This window comes from Orcinus orca, chromosome 4 (assembly GCF_937001465.1).
Source record: "Orcinus orca chromosome 4, mOrcOrc1.1, whole genome shotgun sequence".
Lineage (NCBI taxonomy): Eukaryota > Metazoa > Chordata > Mammalia > Artiodactyla > Delphinidae > Orcinus > Orcinus orca.
Window position 1 is genome coordinate 46,597,165 of NC_064562.1, and position 17,168 is coordinate 46,614,332.

General features: G+C 40.2%; 1 protein-coding gene across 12 annotated transcripts in view; it reads right to left on the reverse strand.

The window, feature by feature from the left end:
• Window positions 1-17,168, reverse strand: part of FRAS1 (Fraser extracellular matrix complex subunit 1) — a 552,940-nt gene that overhangs the window by 141,731 nt on the left and 394,041 nt on the right. For all 12 annotated transcript variants that reach the window (XR_007477155.1, XM_049709348.1, XM_033406458.2 and 9 more), the window contains 3 exons: window positions 16,436-16,706; window positions 12,764-12,848; window positions 9,613-9,939 (listed from right to left, as the gene is read on the reverse strand). Coding sequence is in view for 11 of the 12 variants with exons in the window: in XM_049709348.1 (XP_049565305.1) it covers window positions 9,613-9,939; window positions 12,764-12,848; window positions 16,436-16,706 (683 nt within the window). In the remaining variant the exon portion in view is untranslated. The remainder of the gene's footprint in view (window positions 1-9,612; window positions 9,940-12,763; window positions 12,849-16,435; window positions 16,707-17,168) is intronic.

Genomic DNA, 17,168 nt, shown 5'->3' on the forward strand with positions numbered 1-17,168 from the left:
AGACTCCAGGAAGAGGACCCAGCCTAAGCAAAGACATGAGACAATGCACTCTGTGCTTAATAAAATATCCAAGTGACTGGGCAAGCAGAGTCTAGGGAGCTAGGGGAGGGGGTGAATAAAAAGTGACCCCTAATGTAGGCTAGTAGAAGGTAGAAGCTGTGCTGTAAGTCTCCATTTAGCTTGTAGGCACTGTAAAGTCAACACGAATCTTCAGGGAAGGAAATGGGATGCTCAGGTTTGGGTTTTGGAGAACCTCCAGCAGCAAGAGATGGGAGGGGCTGGAGGTGGCGTGAATCTGGAGCTGCAGAAACCATTTAACAAGTTCTTGTAATGGCTCAGGTGAGAGAAGATGAAAAGGTGATTGCAATGGGAATGAATAGTTAGAAACAGATTCCAGAAACACTACAGAGGCCAAACTGACAGGCCTCGATGACTGATTGAAAGTGAAGCCCTTAGAAACAACAGTTGGGAATAGCTGACTGGAAGAAATCACCTACTTAGCGCTCCTGAGAAGGCAACCATTCTAATTGCTAAAGCTAACGTCATTAAAAAGTGCTGATTTGCAAGGTGCACACCTCTTTCAAAGCCTCCTAATTGACATTTTCCACAGAATGGGATCAGTGAGGCTGCCTGTGTTCAGTTTTCATACTTTCAAAATCGGTAAATCCGATGTTTTCAAATAGGGCATTTCAGAAGGGATGTTATTCTAAATTATTGCTATTACTTTCAAATATGTCAGTAAACAGAACAGAGCAAACAGCATTCCCAAGAGGGGAGTATTCAGAACAGAAGAAAACAAATATTCATTTGCTGTCACTTGAGAGCATTTGCGCCTCTCAGGAGGTGGTCACAGCTATTTTCACTACAATCACCAAGAAAGTGTCATTGCCCAGGAGGACAGCAGACAACGTACCTCCCATGTGGTTGGTGCTCAGGGGCAAAATCCCACAGAATTTTTTTTCTCTCACAATTGATTTACCATATTATTTATGAAAACATCAAAGTGTGCCAAGAACTTTGCATGTTACCTACCAGAATTCTGGGGGAAAGGGCCCTATTCACTCCAGCCGTTTTATATAACATAATACATTTGGACCCAGGAAGATTAATTGCTAGAAATTTTTCTAATAGCAGCAGTCCATCACGTTTGATTCTGTGATGGAGATCAGTCACACACAGCCACCACATTCTTGGACCGATGAGGCAGTGTGGTTTTTCAAATTCCAAGCAAGTAAATAAGCAACGAGCCCTGATATCTCTCCTACTACATTTCTATATTGACTATATTTTATCAGTACAATTCTCTGTAACTCCCGTGTAAGTGTCAATTTTTAGGAGACAGTTCTCTTTGCAAGTCAGTGTTCAGAGACCAGCAACATATGGACGCTTCTTAGAATTTTAGACTCTCAGACCTTCTGAATCAGACCTTCTGCATTAGAATCTGCATTTTAATTTTTTCACCAGCTTTACTGAAGTATACTTGACAAATAAAAGTTGTATATATTTCAGGTGTACAACATGATGTTTTGATATACGTATAGATTGTGAAATGATTACCACAATCAAACTAATTAAGCCATCCGCCACCTCACGTAGTTATAAATATTTGTGTGTGGTGAAAACACTTAAGATCAACTCTCTTAGCAAGTATGCAATACAGTATTATTAAGTATAATCACCATGCTATACGTTAGATCTACAGAATTATTCATCTCTTATAACTGGATCTTTGTACCTTTGACCAATATCTCCCAGTTTCCCCCCCTCCACCCAGCAACCACCATTCCACCCTGCTTTTATGAGTTTGGCTTCTTTCAGGTTACAAATGTAAGTGAGAGTGTGCAGTATTTGTCTTTCTGCTTAGCTTATTTTAAAGGCTCATCTATGCAGTCGCCAATGACAGGATTTCCTTCTTTTTAAGGCTGAATAATATTCCATTGTATATACAACCACATTTTCTTTATCCATTCATCCATTGATGGACACTTAGGTTTTTGGGTTTTTTTTTAACATCTTCATTGGAGTATAATTCCTTTACAATGCTGTGTTAGTTTCTGCTGTATAACAAAGTTAATCAGCTGTATGTACACGTATATCCCCATATCTCCTCCCTCTTGCGTCTCCCTCCCTCCCACCCTCCCTATCCCACCCCTCTAGGTGGTCACAAAGCACCGAGCTGATCTCCCTGTGCTATGCGGCTGCTTCCCACTAGCTATCTATTTTACATTTGGTAGTGTATATATGTCCATGCCACTCTCTCACTTCGTCCCAGCTTACCCTTCCCCCTCCCCATGTCCTCAAGTCCATTCTCTACGTCTGTGTCTTTATTCCTGTCCTGGCCCTAGGTTCATCAGAACCTTTTTTTTTTTTTTTTTTTAGATTCCATATATATATGTGTTAGCATACGGTATTTGTTTTTCTCTTTCTGACTTACTTTACTCTGTATGACAGACTCAAGGTCCATCCACCTCACTACAAATAACTCAATTTCGTTTCTTTTTATGGCTGAGTAATATTCCATTGTATATATGTGCCACATCTTCTTTATCCATTCATCTGTCGATGGACACTTAGGTTGCTTCCATGTCCTGGCTATTATAAATAGAGCTGCAATGAACATTGTGGTATATGACTCTTTTTGAATTATGGTTTTCTCGGGGTATATGCTCAGTGGTGGGATTGCTGGGTCATATGGTAGTTCTATTTTTAGTGTTTTAAGGAACCTCCATTCTGTTCTCCATAGTGGTTGTATCAATTTACATTCCCACCACCAGTGCAAGAGGGTTCCCTTTTCTCCACACCCTCTCCAGCATTTATTGTTTGTAGATTTTTTTTAAGAAGATGTTGGGGGTAGGAGTTTATTAATTTATTCATTTATTTTTGCTGTGCTGCATCTTCGTTTCTGTGCGAGGGCTTTCTCTAGTTGTGGCAAGCGGGGGCCACTCTTCATCGCGGTGCACGGGCCTCTCACTATCACGGCCTCTCTTATTGCGGAGCACAGGCTCCAGACGCGCAGGCTCAGTAGTTGTGGCTCACAGGCCTAGTTGCTCCACGGCTTGTGGGATCCTCCCAGACCAGGGCTTGAACCCGTGTCCCCTGCATGAGCAGGCAGGTTCTCAACCACTGCGCCACCAGGGAAACCCTGTAGAGTTTTTGATGATGGCCATTCTGACTGGTGTGAGGTGATACCTCATTGTAGTTTTGATTTGCATTTCTCTAATGATTAATGATGTTCAGAATTCTTTCATGCATTTGTTGGCAATCTGCATATCTTCTTTGGAGAAATGTCTATTTAGGTCTTCTGCCCATTTTTGGCTTGGGGTGTTTGTTTTTTTGATATTGAGCTGCTTGCATATTTTGGAGATTAATCCTTTGTCAGTTGCTTCATTTGCAAATATTTTCTCCTGTTCTGAGGGTTGTCTTTTCATCTTTTTTATGGTTTCCTTTGCTGTGAAAAAGCTTTTAAGTTTCATTAGGTCACTTAGGTTGTTTTTATAGCTTGGCTATTGTAAATAGTCCTGCAATAAACATGGGAGTGCAGATGTCTCTTCAAGACACTGACTTCATTTCCTCTGGACATATACCCCGAAATGGGATTGCTGGATCAAACAGTAATTCTATTTTTAATTTTTTGAGGAGCCTCCATACTTGTTTTCCATAGTGGCCGTACCAATGTACATTCCCGCCAACAGTGTATAAAGGTTCCCTTTTCTCCACACCCTCATCAGCACTTGTTATCTTTTGTCTTTTTGAGAGCACCCATTCTAACAGATGTGAGGTGGTATCTCATTGTGGTTTTGATTTGCCTTTTTCCTGATGATTAGTGATGTTGAGCACGTTTTCATGTACCTGTTGGCCATTTGTCTTCTTTTGAAAAATGTCTATGCAGGTCCTTAGCTCCTTTTGTAATCTTTTTTTTTTTGCGGGGGGGGGGGGCGGGCTATTGAGTTCCTTATATATTTTGGATATTAACCCCTTTTCAGATAGATGGTTTCAAATATTTTCTCCCATTCTGTAGGTTGCCTTTTCATTTTGTTGATGGCTTCCTTCGGGCACAGCATTTTAGTTTGATGCATTTCCACTTATGTTTTAATCCCGGGAGATCCCGGGAGATGTGGAGTCATGCTGAAGGGTGAGAAGCGTGGCCCAGAACAGAGATCACGATGGGCCTAGAATGGTTCTCCCAAACTCCACAGGCAAGCCTTTAAGAATATTTACACCTATAACAGAATAATACATATGCCTCTGTTTCTGAATTGTTTGTTTACAGTACATAAAAAGAAAACAGACAACTATCTAAGGAAAAGAAGTATAATTCTTCCCACTTCTTAGGAAGAAGATGGTTTTATCAGTTGCTTTGTTTTGGGAGAGTGTCAGGGAAGATTCAAGAAAAGATGAATAGAAGTCTATACACCACCATTTCTACAGCTAACGTGTCCAAAATAAATTTTAACCTAATTTCCCCTGTGGTTCTGACATTTTGCAATTTTTTTATCTCCTTATACAGGCACACCTTGGAGATATTGTGGGTTTGGTTCCAGACCACTGTAATAAAGCAAACATCGCAATGAAATAAGTCACACAAATTTTTTGGTTTCCCAGTGCATATAAAAATGATGTTTACATTATACTGTAGTCTACTAAGTGTGTAATAGCATTATGTCTAAAAAAACCAATGTACATACCTTAGTTAAAATTCATTGCAAAAAATGCTAACCATCATCTGAGCCTTCAGCAAGTCATAATCTTTCTTCAATAGTAACATCAAAGATCTCTGATCACCATAATATAATAATTAAAAAGTCTGCAATATTGCAAAAATTACCAAAGTATGACACAGAGACATGAAGGGAGCAAATGCTGTTGGAAAAAAAATGGCCCCGATAGACTTGCTCAATGCAGGGTTGCCACAGACCTTCAATTTCTAAAAAACACAGTATCCGCAAAGTGCAATAAAACGAAGTATGCCTGTAGTTTTTTTTCTGCACAATATATTCCTGCATATATCCCTGTAAATTCAAGAAATTAGCCATAATTTCAGTTGAAGAATCTTCTGCCTAAGTGATGTTTTATATATCCTTCAGGGTACCACATTAGAAGAAAATGAAATCTCAACAAGGGATTATGGGGGCATAATTAAAACAGTGCTTTAAATTAAATAGCTCTACTAATTAATTTCATAGAACAATAGGCATAAAGAAATGCTGGTTATAAAGTTTAGTCATCATATACTGATTACAAATAAAGATATTAATGTTGTAAACCAGAAGTAAAGGCCCATGCGTGACCTCATCATTTGGAGGAAAAATCCCACAAACAAAATGAAAACTCCCCCCCTCCCCAATTAAAGATTGGAACATAAATGATGAGCTCAAATACGATGGTGTACCCCAACCCCAAGCCAAAATACTCAAGACAAAAATTTTTTAACTTTATTAAATAGAATACGACTGTAATTAGATATAACAGCAACCCTCACATTTTATTTATTCTGTAAAAATACTTTGATTTGTTACAGCTCATTTATACCATAGCTTTTAAAATTTAATCTCGGAGGGCACTGTGGATTTTAGGGAAGGATTATGGGGGGTGGCACATATAAGGTGAAAGATAGATGCTATTTACCAGAATGAAGAACAATGGAGAGATAATTGCACTGTTTTTGTGTTTGCCAGTGTGTGTATGTGCCTCAGAAACTGCAGCTTCAGGTCAAGGATACAGAACCTTCTCTCCATGGAGGTTTCAACTGCTTTATAAACAAAGAAACAAACACATATTTCGTAATCAACAAACACTTTCTGAGTGTATACTCCGGACAATGTACCTTACAAGATGCTAAATTGAACCAATTCAGCAAGTCCAATAAAGTGAAACCTTGATATGTGGTGAGGATTTATTTATTTATGAGACAGGCAGATTCTTATTCAGAGAAATAAACATTTTGATGCCATTGATATTTATAACTCTCACAAACATCCTTTTAATCAAACTGTGTCCCTATAAGACAACGCATGGGAGGACAGGTTTTAAGAAAATTGCGGGAAAGCCCAACAGGGCTTTTAGCTGCACTCAGGCCTTACCAAGGTCAAACTGCCAGAGAAGGCTCTCAGCAATAGAATTTTCCATCCAGTTCATAGCATGACACCTGGGGACTTTTAACATCAAAGCATTACCCAGTTGCAGAAAATAACTGCTCAAACAACAACTAATGAGGTCAGAAAGATCATCAGATTTATTGCCAAAGTAGAAAAAGGGGCATGATTTTCAGAGATGCCTTAATTAATGAAAAAGAAGGAAATTCCTTGAAAGCCCGGCAGCGGAGAGAAACCCACCAACATGCAAGGCTTCTCCCTGCCTGCATTTTAGCCCGTATTAGACTCTGAATTTCTTTAGAATCATATCTCTAGCAGGCTTGGGTTTGGTAATCCACCCAGTTAATGAAAGCCTGTTCAGCAGAGCATTCTTTATTACCTTTTAATCTTTTTGAATTCTTTTGCCTCCTTCCCCAACAGAACATGTTTCAACATCTGTCTTGGGTCTATTTTCTCCTCAGCAACTCAGTATAAGCCTGGAGGGTGGCAGTCAACTTTACTCACTGCCAGGCCAAGGATAAAAACATAAATTTGGGGGAAGTGATGTAGAACTTGATAACTAAAAGTGGAACCAACAGCTCCTACCCTCAGTCTCAGATGGGCCACCCCAGCATTAGCTGAAGTGCCCAGTAGGCTGATGAATCTGATGCGAGGGATCAATTCAAAGGCAGGAACACAGGCACCAGCCTAACTCAAGCTGCTGCATCCACGCATCTATCCATCCATCCAACAAAAACGTACTAAACTTCTGCAATGTGCCTGGCTCAAGGCAGCAATACTGAAATAGTTCCTGCTCTCACAAAGCTGCCTTTTTCTATCCCTCAGTCCCTTTCCATCTATCTTACCAGGTTAAGTTTTATGTTGAACAACACTAGGATTAATTTTTACATCCATTCACTAGGAATTAGACCTAAAACCATTTGTCATTCCATTTAAATCACCAGCTAGACATAAGCCAGTAACTGTCGTTACTCCAAATTTAATACACAGGTAGCTTCAGGGTAAGGGCTTACATGCCATCTTCAGAAATGGCTAGCAGAAACAAAATCAATCGTGGCTGACTATACAACGACTGGGAGCCATTAACAGTTCTTCTTGGGCTCCAGTAGACTTATGATTATAAATAGCTTTGTTTGTAACAAGATGTGGTGAGCCCACAGGGAAGATTCAGAGAGGCTTGGGGTCCAGACTGCTTGGATAAGACATTGAGAAAATGACTAAATTACTGTCTCCATTCTGTCCATTAAGGGGATAAGAATATATATGACCAAAACGCTGAAAAAAAAAGTGAGCTAGAATGAACAAAAGCCATCTGGTTAAGTGTGCGGAGCCAGAACACACTTGATTTGAAATCACAGATCCATCACTAAATACCTTGATGAGAAATAAACATTTTTAAACCTCTGTAAATGTTTTTAAATCTCCTTTATTTCAGTTTCCTCTTTTGGAAAATGAAAGATAATAATTGTACAAATATCCTGGAATGATCATGAAGATCAAAAGGAATAATTCACATCAAGCATTAGTGCCCAATAAAGGTTAAAAACAAAGCAAACAAAAATTACTTTCACCAATAGCAGAATATCCTCTAGAAGTAATAAGGTTCTACAGCCTCTATTCTAACCTTCTTCACTAAGACATTGTAAAGACGAGTAGAATAGATATGAGAAAAAGTCCTCTGAATTCCTAAAAGAAGATGTAGTCTATATTTGTAAAATATTATCAGGATGAGAGCGTCAAGTTTATTATTAGTATATTCTAATGGCTGCTGGAGCTCTGCTAACCGGTTTATTTATCCTAATTCACTGTTTAGAAGCCATTAGTTCACCTGATGGACAGGTAAGCACAGCACTACAGGAGATGGAGGGAAGGAAGGGGGAAGGGGGAAGAACACTCACACGCCTCCCAAGTTGTAAGCACTCTAAGAATTCTCAAGTTCTGTGCTTATGCCTCGTTTATAAATTAAAATTCTATTTTTTGGTAGTCGAAGCGGCTAAAATCCTAGAAAACCCCTTCAATCTTGGGCCATACCACACAAACTGGTTGTACGATACAATGCGCTGAGCTCCAAACATGGAGATTGAAACCTCGATAGGAAAGGCGGCTGCTAGGGTTGCACTGAAATCCCACAACAATCTTTGGAGAGAAACCAAGAAGGAAGAAAAGAAAGCTTTCTGTGTCTGTCTAGACTTCATCTCTTCAGAAGTAAACCTCATCTCCCAGGGCGATAGCAAGAGGGTGATAATTCAGATTAGCTTCAAGGTGGCCATCTGCCAGCTCCATCATCATCAGCCTTCGCTTCCTCCCACCTATCTCATGCCACCATTACTGTTTCCAGCAGCTGAACATAATGAGACCAGAGCCTGAGAAACCAGCCAGCAGACCATATTAGATTCAGCTCTTCACCTTCATGAGGATCAACTGCAAGTTGTAAGTGATAATTGGTGAGAAAGTGACAAGTGGTTTCTAAACTGTCCTCAGCAAATCAATCTCTCTAGCTCATCATCAATGACACTTCAGTAGGTGCTGGTATTTGGAACGAAAAGTTCAAAAAAAATTATGTCTCCCCATCTGCCATCATGAGAGAGAGTCGTTCTTGCTATTACAGAGAAAAGAGCTTGGAGTGAAATATCATCAAGTAATAAATGGCTTTGAAAATATTTTTCAGCATGTCTCTTAGAACTAGCATGTGCTAGCCCAGTATTTCCCCAAATGTGATAGCCATCCTATTAGTAGTATCCAAAGACATTTTATGTTGTGCATGGATGGAATTTTATAAAATGGTTATGTATTCGTTTTAATATTTTGGAAAAATGTATAATTCTACATTAAGCCCAGGATTTCACAAGTATTTATTAGGAAGAAGCCATGATAAAAAAGTAAGCTGATTCAAAGAAAAGTATTAAGTGAATAGTAGGACAGGCACTCATGGATACGGCAAAAACACAGGCAGGTGGCATGAGGATGACTCAGGCTGAGAAGCACTGCTCTTCACCGGGCTCCTACCCCCTAGGCCAAGGACTCCTGTGATTACTAAAAGAGTTTTCTCATCCTACTTCAGTGGAGAATGGTTGAACTCATCCTTTTTGATTCCTTACAGTAAGCTGACTATGAGCTTCACATCACATGAGCTACTCTAGAAGAGCAGACAAGAACAGGGGTGCACTTGATTCTTACAATCATGCTCAGGCAGCAGACCAAAAAGTCAGAGGACAACGAGGCATTTTTATGGCAGCAAGTCAACACAAACTTTCAAAAGTGTTCCTTTGGTAGAGAACATGGGGACAGGTCTTTCAGCTCAAGGGTGCTCCTAACAAAATACACACTGCCCTCTGAGATTGGGTAATGTGTTCTACTAATCATTGAATGTCCTAAATAGCTCCATAATAGATGCTTAATAAATGTTTGAATAAATAAATAACTACCGGTATCTTAAATTTATGAATATCGCAAGACAACATCATCAACAAAACTTCACATCTAGGTGCGAGGAAAACGTAGCTCTAGGAATGACACTTACCTTGGGCACAGTCCTCACACGGAACAGTATATTTTGGAAGGAGTGTCCATCATTGGCCTGCAAGACTATGACATCAGAAGTGCTGTCCGAGCCGTCGTGAGCATACTGGAGAAGGCCCCTGGAGAGCTCATCCAGCCGGAACTGATAGCTGGGGGCTGCAGGCGACTGAAGTGTTTGGAGCAACTGGCCATGAAGTGGGGGATCGAGCACTTGGACCACCACATCCTGTGGGTTGTCGTCATCTCGGATGTCAAGCAGCTGAGTGGTGATGGTTCCCCTCTCTCCTCTGCTAATATGGAGAGGCTCATTTCTCAGCACATAGGGGGCCTGTGGAGTTGAAGGGAAGGAGGAGAAGAGAAGCCATTAGCAGGAAAAGAGAGGGCAATCCAGTGGACCAGATACCAGCTGTGTGCAACCTGATTGCCATTTCTATGCTTTTTAAGGAACTCTAGATGCTCCGGCCAAGTGCCAAACTCTTGCATAATCACAGCATTTGCCAGAGGTGTAGTCAAACATAGTAATCACTGCAAAGGAGGTTACTTCACACCTGTGGTTCTGGAGATTTCTCAAGACACTTCCAGACCATAATATTCATCAGGGGCAACCAAAGTGAGCTGCTTGCTTCCAAATCTCTGAAGTCTCTGCTGTCATGATTTACACGACATCCCCTGAATTGCAACTGAGAGGTGAGTCAGGGAACTCAATTAGTTGTCTGCATTCAAGAGGGACTAACAAGAGATATGGAATTTTGGCATTTGTGTTGGGAGTTGAGCACTTCGTTCGCTCCAGGCTACACTGCAGCAAGCTGACTTGGAGTAAGATACTTCGGCATTCTGAATTCCTCTATTTCTGGTCCCTCCCAGTAATTTTCTTCAAGCTGTCTCGTCCATATCTTCAACGGGCCCACCCCAACTCAGGTGATAAAGCCTGATATGATCATGGTCTGCGTAAGGCAACCACCTGGTTAATGCATGTGGCAAATTTTAATATGTTTTCCTTAGGATTATCAGGTTTCTCCCACCAACTTCAGTAAGCAAATAAAATGTTCTTTCATTGAGATAAAAGTTAATGAACCACACATAAAAAAACACCAACAAGTAAACAAAAAACAAAAAAATCAAGGCAAGAAGCCAAAGAAAACATTATCTTAGTTGTTAATATCACTTGAAGTTGAACCCTCTAGGGGTTTTTCAGTACACTGCCTTTCTTTACTCCAAATGGTTTTCCTTTAACAATACCCCTCCTGGCCTCTTGGAAATTTCAATATCTATTAAAGTAATGTCTAGCTAGTGCATCTCTATAATAATCACATAACAGCTATAGAAGATAGCTACTCCTCAGGATTCCTGAGTGAGAATTCAAGAGCTGTGATTCTATACATGGGAATGAATGGCCCCTCGGATTCTGAAAGAGGAGAGGTCAAAATCCATACATGGAAAAGATCAAATTAACTTACGTGAGAAAATCTCACAGACGCTCAAAACCATATTGAAATATCACAGAAATGTAAAGAAACAAAAGTAAGTTAAAATTCATTTCTAAAAATCCATTTTTAAAAAGTTAAAATGACAAAATAAATAAAATAAAAACGGGCCTTCACCATCTACTCAACTGATTTGGGGAAAGAATCAGGGCACCATGGCAGCTCATCATCTCAGATTAGGAAGTCACTTGCCAAAAGCTACCCAAGTCTTTTATTCACCTAATTAGAGTAACTCTATTAGCACAAACAAAAAGATCAAAACAAAACATCTGAGCTTAAATACCGAGAAACATCTAAGCCAGTAAGTCCGGAGACTTGGTAGCCCTCTGACCCATATTTACAGAGATCATATGTTTTTGCTTTGATTTAAACAAAATTCATACTCTTAGCCCAACGCTGAGGTCAAATTAATTTAGGATCAATTTCTAATCATTCCCCAACTTCAGTCATCACTGAAGTGAGAATGCCATCAAGAATCGCTGAGCTGGGCTGTGAACACCATTTGGAAGCCACTTCCGGTTCAAATCTATGTTATCCCATAGTCCATGGTCTTTTCGCTTGTGGACCAAAAATATAAAAATAACAGTTTTTGTTTGTTTTTGGCTGCACTGTGTGGCATATGGGATCTCAGTTCCCCAACCAGGGATCAAACCCCCAGCATTGGAAGCACAGAGTCTTAACCGCCGGACCACCAGGGAAATCCTCCCCCAAAAATCACAGTTTTAAAAACAATGATCTCATATCTTTCCTTGAACCGAGACTAACACACTACCAAGATCTAATGTTTAGGTAATCTGGGTTCCCCCATGCTGATATCCCAGTCTCCTACTGTTCACAACTTAAGAATACATTGATCTTCCTCTTCCCTTTGCACATTTCAGCTGTTCAATCCTTCAAGCCCAGGTACTCAGAGCATCTACCATGATTTGTATTCAGGACACATAAGTACAGCTTGACGGAGATGCGTGATGAGAACAGAAGAGCCATCACACTGAATTTTATAGCAACTACCATGATTTCCTCAGACTTATGTTTGGCTGATGACCACACTGGTACTTCATTTAAATAGATCCTTGATAAGATCCTCTAACTACTGCAAACTGAGTTAAATGCAGTTCAGCTACAGGATAGATAGGCAAAATAGGTAAACATAATTCCATATCCCTGAGAGAGAAACAGTTAGACAAAACAAACCTATTCACCTATGAATACGGAAGTCTTAACAACTAGTACGGCTTCAAATTACTCTGAAGGGCTAGTATGAGATTCAGTATAGTAAAGTAAGGCACAGTGTAATAGTCAAGAACACAGACTGTGTAACCAGATTCACTGGGCACAAATCTCAGCTCTCTGTCAGCTATATCACCATAGACAAGTTACTGAACCTCCCTGAGACTTAGTTTCCTCATCTGTGAATTGGGGATAATAATACCTCACAGGGCTGGCATAAGGATTACATGAGAAACATAAGAGTACTATGGATGTATCAGTAATTGTTTGTTGCTGTTATGACCCACAGTACTAAAAACTACTCCAGTGACATCTCATGAGGAAACTGAGACACGATTAATTCAGCTCAATCATTTTTGCTAAAACTACAGAAAATCTTTATTTGTGCTTCAGAATCAGTAGGCATGTGAAACTATTAATTGTGTGGCATTTTCTTACCTGTGTTGAAAATGCTTGTATGTTGATCAGCTGTGGCTCAGAGAAGAACTGCTGGTCACTAATTTTCAGGTAAAAGTAACCTTTCCTGAAAGAAGTCCCCAAGAAAGGAATGAGAAAGTACAATCATTAAATTGGTCTTTAGAAAGACAAGGATTAAAAATCTTTTCAGATTATATGCATATAAGAGTTTGGATCAAACCACTACAGTAATATACAGTAAACAGAAATGACCACATAAAGATTAACATAGCAAGAATTTGGATCAAACCACTACAGTAATATACAGTAAACAGAAATGACCACATAAAGATTAACATAGCAAGATGCAGGTAAAACTACTGTATATTCTTCGATCTCATTATAACAATGTTTCTATTTTTTTTGTTTTCTATTTTTCTAAATAGAATATATAAAATGTTGAAAAATCAGTTGTCAGGCCAAGACAGGTTAGTAATATATTGAAGGCTAATGGTTAAGTTGGAGAATGGAAAGGAATCTTTCACTGTCTCTGACTAGTTCTCTTCCCTGTGAATCCTCTCCCCAACCCCTGGCCAGTTCATGTGAGTGGACCCCAATAACACCATTAACAATGTTTGCAATGTTTGTGTTACATGACTCTATGGCCCAATCCTCCCTCCAGTCATACACATACACATTCAGTGTGGACTGGACTACAGAAGGATGACTGATTATTCCCTGGAAATTTGGAACTGGCCTGACAGTGCCATTTGACTTTGGGGGAACCACAGTCTATCATGCTGATGGGAATGTGGAGCAAGCCCGTCTGTAGGAGGGAGGTGAATGTGGCCTTCGAGCAAAGAGACAGAGATGAGAGGAAGAACTGAGTCCTGCTTCCCATTTCTGGTTCTAACTCCTGGGCTTGCCCTGGAAGCCCAGTTGCCCTTGATGTGTTTGAGATCTGAGCCATACCTGCAGTGTTATAACAAGCCTTACAGTTTTGCTTAATCTAGTTCAAGCTGACTTCCATTACTTGCGACCGAAGAGTCCTAATTAATAGAACAAAATAAGACTCACTCTTTGCTGTGGTTTTTACTTCCTGTTTCAGCAGCTTCAGAGACTACTAGGTGGGAAGGTAGGAGCTGCCCACCTTCAAAGCCAAAGCAAGCTCAGAACTCACTTCAGGCTTGTAAGATGTGTGATTAATACATTACGGAAGGTTTAGAATTCTGGTCTATACTATAGGGACCATTGTTTGAAAGGTTCTTTAAAAGGCATTCATGGAACTAACTACTGAGACATAAAGAATGTGGATGGATCTCAAATGCATTACGGCAAAAGCCAGAAACAAAAGATTATATACCGTACGCGTCCATTCACATGACATTTCAGAAAGGGCAAAACAATAAGAGTGAAAAACAGATCGGTATTTGCCAGGGACGGGGAGCGGGGAAGGGAGTGCCTGTAAAAATGAGATGGGGGGAGTGATGAAACTGTTTCACATCTCGCTTCTGGTCTCAAGACTGCAAGACTATATATATTTGTTAACACACATAGAACAGTACAGTTTAAAATGGGGAATTTTATTGGGTGCCAATTATACCTCAATAAATCTGATTATTTTTTTAAAAGAAAGAATGCTTGTCTTCCCTCTCATTCCATCATCCCTTTCATTTTCTGTCTCATTTAAATCCTGTCCCTCTCCACTCCCACCTCCAGACTTCAAGAGAATGCAGGTGATGGAAGAAGCAGAATGCAGAAAGAAAGGGTGGTTACTCCCAACCTACTGGGGAAAAACGATCTTGGCGGCACTGAGGTTCCAATAACTGTGTTCAGCCTCTCAGCCACGCCAGCTTATCAGGGCCACTAGGACTGTATTTCCGAGTCCTCTTGCACTCCACAGGGGCATTCCAACCCAAAGAAAGCCAATCCTAAAGAATCACAGTGGGCATTTTCATGGGGATAAACAACCACAAGCCAACATGGCAGGTTGCCCCTTTTGTTTTTGTATCATTTAGAGACTTATATAATTTCCCTTTTCCATGAGTTTCTACCAACCTTGTTTTACTATTCCTCTCATTCTTTCTTTTTAAAAAAATTTTAGCTAAAAAAGAAGATCCAATGTTAAAATGGGTACTAAGAAATAAAAAGAGTACTGAAAGAAATCCCTGAAAAATAGTTGCCATTCTTGGTCCCGTTTAGGGGTGCAAAGCTCACTCTGGAAAGAAACTGGTGGTGAGAGATTAAAGAGGTTAAACAGACAAGAGGCTTAACTTTGGTTTTCTCTGGAGCTTTTATGGACTTTACACACTTTTCACAAGTGATTTCGAGACATATGACTACAGGTACGGAGCTGTGTATATATGTGTCTATGTGTGTGTGATGCAAACACCTAAGAACTATACTTGAAAGAAAATGAATGAAGAAGATAGAGCACAAATTTGAAGAGTGATTCTATGGCATCAGACACCAGAGTTTTAAGCTCCATCTCTGGAGCAATATTTTCCTATGCAATGATCTTTTGCCCCAGGAGGATGGAAGCATGCCCTTTATTCCTAGTACTATGAAGGAGGCAGAAATCATAGTGGCTGAAGGCATGGGGTGTGGAATCAGAGAGCCTTGGGTTGGAGTCTCAGCTCTGCACTCATAGGCTGTGAGCCTTGAGCAAGATTACTTACACGCTCAAGGCCTCAGTTTCCCTATCTATAGCCTAGGATCATAAATATACATAATTCAAATAAAGGGCACAACGGCTGGGTCCCAGTTAGCACTCAGTAAATATTAGTTGTTCCTATTCCTGTAAGATGGGTCTTTTGAGGTTACTGGCATCACTGGCTCTGAACTGCAATAAGGAACTTGTGATCTACTTTTCTCCCCACTTATCTCCTAGCCCAGACCTTAAACATTTTTTTAAAAATCTCAAATTTAGTGGTGACAGTAGAAGATATTCACCGCATCCTTTATCACTGTTCCATGGGTTTCAACTCCCTGTTTACACATGTAGTCCACTCTGAATGATCTGCACTAATGAAGCAGTGCAGGGTGAAGGATACTCCAACAGGCTAATCTTTGGGGTGCATTCCCTGATTTCTGTTCAGTAGCTTTACTCTGCTAATTATATGGCTCTATTTGCTTGGGTTAGCATTAACATTCAACTGCATTCCTGAAGCATATGTCAGCTGGGGTGGGGAAGACAGCCAGAAGTGTGCTAGGCATCAGAAGAAAACTGGATCAGGCTTAAAAATGAACCACATTTAGTCCCATGAAGTGGATAATAACAAGTTAACCGTGACTTTTAGTTTCCTTCCAACTCTGAAATTCCAGGAACCATACAATACCTTGAAAAGTACGTACTCCATCCTCTAGCCACTCCCTCCTCCCGGTATAGTACCCTAATGCTGAAGAAGCAGCTGCAGCATCTGGGTATATAAGCGATTTTGTTTATCCTGGGCCAAAAAACTGGGTAATTGTACTAGGAACTTTCCCATCACATCAGAGAATTACCCATAATTATGCGATACAATAAAAATGCCTCTAACAGAAGCACTCTCTCTGAACAATTACAGTGATATGATGACAGGCAGCTGAAAGCATTGGCCTTTGTAGAGTATCGATCTTCCCCAGAAGAAAAGGGAGAGCTATTGAGAAGGGGGTGTGGGGTGCAGAGCACTGATGGAAAGGTGGCAGGAGGAAAACAACAGAATGCTGGGTCACCTGGGCTTTTCTTTGCTGTGCACAAAACGCACTCTTTTCTCCTTCACATCTTTCCAGCTAAAGTGGCCAGCCTTGTCGAGCTGAACCTCTTTTCCATTCCTTGAGAGCACGAGGTGACCATTGGTGGGAGTGCTCACCACATGGAACAGGAGGTCTTCGATCCTGCCATCCTGGTCTTGAACATTCAGGAGGAGAAAATCCAGTGGCTTCATTGAACCAATTGCAAGGGTGAGGGAACCATTCACATGAAGACTAGGGGTGTGTATTTCGCCTGGAAAACATATGAATCCAAAGTTCAGGCTTGGTACAGTCACTAATTAGGTTTTATTATTCTTAGTATTTAAAGAAATAGACTTGTAATGTTCATTCAGAGCTACAAAGATGAAACTCTAGGCTATCGTATTCCATAAGACTCCTTCTAATCCAGTGGTTCTCATCCCGGATGCACATGAGAATAACATAGGGTCTCAATATTAAATAATAAAACTCCTAGAAGAAAATATAGGAGAAAATCTTGGTGATCTTACATTAGGCAATGCTTTCTTAGATATGACACAAAGAGCACAAGTGACAAAAATAAAAATCAGATGTATTGGACATCATTAATATTAAAAGCTTTTGTGCTTTTAATTAACAAAGGACACCAGCAAGAAAGTGAAAAGACAATCCACAGAATAGGAGAAAATATTTCCAAATTACATATCTGAAAAGGGACTTGTATATCCCTTCTATA